The 7,193-nt window shown below is 41.4% G+C and overlaps 1 protein-coding gene across 2 annotated transcripts in view; it reads left to right on the top strand.

Annotated features, from left to right (window-relative positions):
• Positions 1-7,193, top strand: part of MAP2K4 (mitogen-activated protein kinase kinase 4) — a 55,193-nt gene that overhangs the window by 13,547 nt on the left and 34,453 nt on the right. For both annotated transcript variants that reach the window (XM_004709181.2, XM_045293484.1), the window contains exon 3: positions 5,374-5,493. In XM_004709181.2, the coding sequence (XP_004709238.1) occupies positions 5,374-5,493 (120 nt within the window). The remainder of the gene's footprint in view (positions 1-5,373; positions 5,494-7,193) is intronic.

Here is a 7,193-nt window from a genome sequence, read left to right as displayed (position 1 = left end):
GCACAGGCTGGTGTGCTTCTTCCATGTGGACTTTGTTGCTTCTGAGCTTGATGGCCGCTGGTGTACTTTCAAGCCTTTAAGACCCCAGACGCTATACTTTTTGATAGCATCACAGAATGCCAATTTAATAGAAGAAAGTATTCTTGCATTGAGGGAGTACTTGAATGGAGGCCCAATGGATGGACAGTATTTTTACAAGATGCTTTCTTGTGGGCCATTGGGGACATTGTTTAAGGAGCCTTGGTGGTGTCTTGATTAAATACTGGACTGAGGTCCACGTGGTTGGCAGTTCAAAACCACCAGCAGCACCGTGGGAGAAAGACGGGGCTTTCTACTCCCATGAGCAGTTTCGCTATGAGTCAGCATTGACTCACTGACAGTGCATTTGGTCTTTTGGTTATATGTAGGTTATGTCATTCGTGAACAGAGATAATTTCACTTCCATTCCAGTCTGCATACCTTTTTTAGCTTATCCAATAGCATAGTCGTGGTGAGAGTGTGCACCCTTCTCGTTAGCCATTGTAAGAGGAATGTTCTGAGCCGTTCTCCATGAATATAAAAGTGTAATGGTGGTTGTTGGCCTTTCATATTTACTCTGTATTATACTGAGGAATTCCCCTTGCGTTCCACCTTCTTTAAGGGTTTCTTATAGAAAGGGAGGGTGTTGGATTTAATAAAATATTTTTTCTTCATCTTTAAAATTGATCATGTGGTTCTTTCCCTTTGTTCTATTTGATCTAAATCGACTGATTCTTAGGATATTGAACCACCCCAGTGTTACTGGAAGCAATTCTGCTAGGTCATGGTGTCTGACTCTTTCTGTGCATTTGGGTTCTGTTAGTATTTCGTGGTGGGGTTTTGCATCTACTGTGTATACTTATGTATAAGCTGAGTTTTCCAGCACATTTTTAATGCCGTTTTTGTGGTAAAATTAGGTGCTTCAGTGATACTCGGGTCGGCTTACACGAGTATATAGGTATATCTTTTCAGAAGGGAATGTCAGAATACAGCTTTATTCTCTTGTGGTATTTTAGTATGGCTTTGCTATCATGTTACACAGGGTTCATGGAATGCTTTAGGGACTATTCTTTTTCTTCTCAATTAGAAGATTTTTGTTCACTGATTCAAACTTTTTAATTGTTATGCATCTGTTGAAATTTCTCCTTTTTCTTATATCATTTTGGAGGTTGTGTGTTTCTAAGTATCTGTCCATTTCTTCTAGATTATCCACTTACTTGCTGTATACAAGGGGGCTTCAAAAATTTATGGAAAAATTCACTTATCTTCAAATTCTATGTGTCTGAACCCTTTGAAGCTCCCAAGATAAGGAAAGGTAAAATGTATGAGCATTCTGCTCACAGAAGGCAATCATAAGAAGCAATTTTAAAGGCATTCTACTTAGCAGGTCTCAGCAGGCTTACCACGGAGCCACTGGCATGGAGCCCTGCCCCGAGTTGAGGACGACCTGTGTGCTATAGCCCATTGCTTTGTTGGTACTAGTGCTTCTGGGGAGAAATCGGCATTTCATGTTATCGGAGATCATTTTTACATTTACTTCTCTCTGCCCACTTTCAGTATTCCTGTTTTTTTTCTGTACTTTTTAAAGAGTAGAAAGCGGTCACTTTCTGCTAGTGGTGTAGCTACTTATGTGTTGGGTCATGAACTGCAAGGTCAGTAGTTTGAAACCAATGGCCACTCTGCAGGAGAAAGATGAGGCTCTCTACTCCTGTATGGAGTTAGTCGTCTCAGAACCCCCGAAGCAGTTCTACCCTTTCCTGAAGGGTTGCTGTGAGTCCGCATCGATTGGATGGCAGTGAGACTCGAGAGGTTAGGAAGTCCATGATAGTTTTCAGCGTCGATCTCTCTGGGCTTGTTCTGCTCTGCCGTTTGTTTTTCCTATGTTCTTTGTGCCCTGATGCCTGTGTCCTCTCCAGCTAGACTTCTAGATCCGTCATGCCCCATAATAAACATTGAACTGCCCGGCTTTCTTGAACCTTTCCCCCCTCTTTCTTCTTGAGGTCCTTTAATTTTTATTATCTTGTTCATTTCTTTCCTCTGTCTTATTAAATAGTATCATTATGTGTTCTCATTTAAATGGTCCGTTTAATTTGAAATATTTTTGTTTGGTTTCTTTTTTATGTATCCCTACCCCCATCCTGCCCTTAACCTTTTTTTTTTCTTTTGGATCCTCGTTTTGTTTTTCATGGTTTTCTTTCTTTTTTTAGCTCATTTCCTTTTTTTCACTCACCTCTTTAATTATGTTTAACCTTGTGTGATTGTATTCTTCCATTCTTTGCAAACGTCGACTGTGGAAGCAGACTTCACTGCAGGCAGCTTCAGCAGCATTTTGCAGTAGCCTTGCAGCCAACCGCAACTGGACAGGGAAAGGTGTGTCTTGTTCCAAGTAACCCTCCAGAGAAGTCTGCTAGCTGGTTTGTTTGTTTTTTGGTATCACAGGCTACCTGTGCTATGTCGGCTGGGGGTTATCCTCCAACCCCCTGTTTCCCAGCCCCTGACACCGGCAGTCAGCCGTCCGCAGCTCTGACCAGAAGAGGGAGCACACGGACCCAAATTGACCTGCAAGAGAGGTCCATCGTATTGGGTACAGAGAGCTGAGCTATGGATTTGCAGGGAGGCCTATGTAGTGTTGACTACAGGGATTTTCTTTCTTTTTTCCCCCTCTTATTCTTTATTTATGAACTCTTGTGTTTGTTAGACATTTATTTCTTTTTAACTAAAGGGATTTTCTGTAGTACCTTGGCTACAGCCTTGCAGCTAACAGTATCTTGGTAGGAGGTGCTAGCATGTTCTGAAGGACCCCCCTGGGAGATCTGTCTTGCTGGTTTTAGAGCAGAAGCTGAGAGTCCTGTCTCACTGTTCATACAGAGGGCATTCGTTTGGGCTCTTTCCAGCTGAGGTTGCTTCACCTGTTCAAAGCCACTGTTGCAAAGTTGATGAGAGAAGTGATTTTCTTACTGTGCGGCTCATTGTAGAATGGTTGGTCTTGCCTCATCAAGGAGAAAAAATCAAATGACTCTCTGGTGGGACGGTTTTCACCTACTAAGAACTCCCTGTATGGGTGCTTTAAAAGATGCACCGCGTTTTCTACTCATATTTGTGTGAATATATTTTAAGCGTGCATACTTGAACACACTTATAAGATGCTATTTTTAAAGGTTCCCCTTTGCTGGTTCGTTTTTTATTTCCTTAAATGTATGAGAGGAGCCTGGTGGTGGTTTGAAACCCCAGCAGCTCCTCTGGAAAAAGACGGGCTTTCTGCCCTCCTAACAGTAACGGTCTTGGAAGCCACAGTGGGTCACTGTGGCTCAGCGTTGACTCGATGCCCGTGAGTGTGGTTGGGTTTTTAAACATTGATTTTGTGGCTTTTAAAATTTACCTTGGTATGGATGCTCATATTTCAATTGCTGGAAATCACATGATAGCCAAAAAGTTGATAGTTCCCATAAATTATGGACCGGCGTCGCTCCAAAGATTTTATGTGCTACTGTATACAATGAATGACTGATTGAAGCCCCTGCAAATGATCGCATATTGAGACAGTGTCTGGCAGGATTATCAAGCAGAATGTGGAGATGTAATAAAAACGGTTATTAAAATAAGGTCATGTTTTGAACCAATTGAGATTATAATATTTTTGCATAGAATATACCTCTGCATAAAACATGGTTGCACAGATGCTGCATGGAGATGCTACACAGGAAACTAAGGAGTGAGGAAGCTGCACCTTTGGAGGGTTAAGAAAGTATAACATGCATTATTTAGATAAAAATATAGTCTATATCTGGGCTGATTTGACTTAAAAATATTTCTTTTTGTTGAAAAGAACACACTTACATTGGTTTTAAAATTAAAGTATTAATCTCAAAACTCTGAGAATACAGAAATGAGAGAAGGGGATTTTTTATACCTTTAAAAGTAGTACTTTTATTTTGTGTCTACTTTTCCTTGTTTCTTCGTTATTTATCTGGGCAGTACCATTCAACGCTAAATCTTAAAGTAAATCAGATATTGTCAGTTAATAGATGTCAGTTAATATAAATCACTTGGTACAGAATTGTATAGCTTACAGGATATAAATTTTAAGTAGCAAATTTAAATTGGCTTGTATTTAGAGCATACTAAATTATTTAGTGATTAAAAAATGGAACTAAGAGAAGCCACTTCTGTTCCTTAAAACAACTGCTATTCTCATGTGACGTGGAATACAGTTATCATATCTCTCTGTGCCACTGATTTCTCTTCTGTAAAGTGGCCCCAAGAATTTAATTGACTTCTGGCGTCCTTTTCAAGAACATTTACGACAGATACTTCGGAGTCTTTGGAAGGCACAGTTCCACCTTATGTAGTTTTTGATGCTAACGTGCCTTGTAAGTATGCCGTGTGTTGGACACAGTGGTGTAGTGTGAGATTGTGAACTTTTTTTGAGAACCAATATCGTGTGCATGCTTCGATGATCTTGAACTGTAATTTTTATTGTTAATATTTTATCATTTCTGAGCTTGATTCTTTCCTATCTCTCTAGTGTAGTGGGAACTCTTCCTCTGGACCCCACTCTTTCTGGACGGGAGAAGATGGGTCTGCTAATGTGGCAGTCTCTTACAGATGCACCGGGGCTGCTGTACAGGGATATGCCCCAGGGCTGCAGGATGTGGGGTGGGGGGGTTCCCATGGGCTCAGGAGTCCACAGAGAGTACTTTAGTCTCCCCTGTAGGCTTTCCTCCACAGCTATCTGCTCTCCTGCATGCTCTGACTTGTGGGTTCGAGAGTCAGGTAGACTTTTGTGTTTTCTCCGTGAAGGGTGGTAGAGGGAGAGTCCAGACACACTGCCCTTTCACTAGCTGTCCCTTTGTGCTGGCGGTGGGTTATTTTCCACGCGGTGGGATGAGCTTGCTGCAAGAGGAAGGGCTTCTCCTTGCACTGAATGCCTGGAGTCTGTACAATTCTGAAAGGGTGATTAAAAGTCTGTCTGAAGCGACCTGTTAATTAACTCCTATGAAAGCTATTTAAGCAAAGTATAATCCATTAAGATTTTCTTCACTTGGTTTTCCGTTTGTGTGTTGGGTTTAATTTTCGCTGCCCAAAGAACTTGTGTTGCATAACTCTTCGTCTCCATCAGCGGCTCCCTGTGGTTTGACGCCCTAAACAAGTTAAAGGATTTCTTAGCCATGTTTTGTTCAGTTTCCTGTGATTAAAATTATTCTTATAAAGTAAAAGGAAAGATAAAAAATTTCACGTCTGGTTAGTATTTGTGGTATTTGCTGGGTTAATTCTCAGTCTTTTGTAGTAGAGGTTTTTCTCAGATTTCTAAAGTGCTTTATGTTTTTTATGACATCTTTTGTCATTCTTTTCCAGAGAATTCGGTCAACAGTGGATGAAAAAGAACAAAAACAACTTCTAATGGATTTGGATGTAGTAATGCGGAGTAGCGATTGCCCATATATTGTTCAGTTTTATGGTGCACTCTTCAGAGAGGTAGGAACAAACTCTTGGGTTTTAGTTGAAGAATGAGCATCTCATCGGGACAAATAAGAATACAACAATATGAGATTCCAACATTCAGTTGAAAGCCATACACTAGTGCAAAGCTAATGGCTCAGCATTTGAAGATATAGTTATGGTAATCTACAGATGAATTCCCATCCTCATTATTCCTTTGGTTAAGGGAAGAATCCCTTTTTATTTTTCTGATTTGTGATATGATTTGTGAATGTTTTCTTTCTTCATTGATAAATATTTTCTGTTCTTTAAGAACCTGACAAACGACCTGAATTCTAAGTAGCTGCCCTTTTACTCTAGGTTTAGATTTTTACCTTTTTGGTGTTGTTCTCTTCAGTCCTGCCTGTTCCCCGCTTCCCCATTTTCATAGCTTTTACTCATTTCTTTCATTAACTTTATCTTTGTTTAATGTTTACTAGTGATGTGACGAGGGAGACACTACCCCCTTTTTAAACACGATAAGCAGAAGACTGGAGAGCTGTGTTTTCCCAAGTGGGAGATCCCACCCCCTCTAGGGGAGAGAGAGAGAGTGTGTGTGCGCGCGCGCATTGAAGTGATTCAGGGACTGCAAAAGCAGACACCTATACATTTTATCTTGGATTATGGGCTATAGTACAAAAGTGTTTAATTGCCAGGGAGGTACTGAGTAATTTTTTTCCTGAAAAGAGGGTGGTATGCCAATTCAGTTTGGGAACAATGGGTTATAGATATATAAAAGCGGCTTCAGAAGCTGCTCATTTGTTGTTGTAACTCTGTCTTTTTTCACAGTGTTTATCAGTTCAACAGCCTAGAGCAGGGGTCCTCAAACTTTTTAAACCGGGGGCCAGTTCACCGTCCCTCACACCCGTTGGAGGGCCGAGCTATAGTTTAAAAAACAACTATGAACAAATCCCTATGCACACTGCACATATCTTATTTTGAAGTGAAAAACAAAACGGGGCAAAAACACCTGGGAACCTGGATAAATATCCTCGGCTGGCCGCAGTTTGAGGACCTCTGGCCTAGACAGACTAACAGTAATCGGCCGTGCAACGCTGCCCTTAAGGTCATTTTCCCATCACTGTAAAGTGAACTCAGGAGCCTTGGTGGGGTAGTGATTACACCAGGGGCTGCTAACCTCAAGGTCGGCAGTTTGAAACCACCAGCCGCTCCAGGGGAGAAAGACAGCGCTTTCTACTCCCCCAAATAGTTACAGCCTTGGAAACCCAAAGGGGCATTTCCTGCAGGGATGCTGTGTGTCAGAACCAGTTCAGTGGCAGTGAGTTGTTTGGTAACGTGAACTCCGTAAGCAGTTAACCCCTCCTCCTGCTCTGCCTCCTCCTGAGAACCACTAATAAACTTTTATCTCTCTATAGTTGCCTTTGCTGGTCCTTTTATATTTTTGAAGTCATTCAGTATTTTCCTTTGTGATTAACTCTTTACAGTGAGCTTCATGTCTCTAAGCTCCATAGTGCAGCACGTATCAAGGCTCATTTCTCTTACTGGCTGAGCAGTGTGCCACTGCATGTGTGGACCCTGTTTGTTTATTCTGTCCTCTGCTGATGGGCACTTAGGTTGTCCCAACCTAAACATATGGCTGGATGTTGTTTGATTATTGTTCCTAGTGCTGCTGTGGACATTGGTGCACAAGTCTTTGTTTATATCTCTACTTCCAAGTCTTTGGGTGTGTGTGTGTG

This window comes from Echinops telfairi, unplaced genomic scaffold (assembly GCF_000313985.2).
Source record: "Echinops telfairi isolate 266 unplaced genomic scaffold, ASM31398v2 ScPeMD7_2010;HRSCAF=2546, whole genome shotgun sequence".
NCBI classification, from domain to species: domain Eukaryota; kingdom Metazoa; phylum Chordata; class Mammalia; order Afrosoricida; family Tenrecidae; genus Echinops; species Echinops telfairi.
This window is presented reverse-complemented; position numbering and strand designations above follow the sequence as displayed.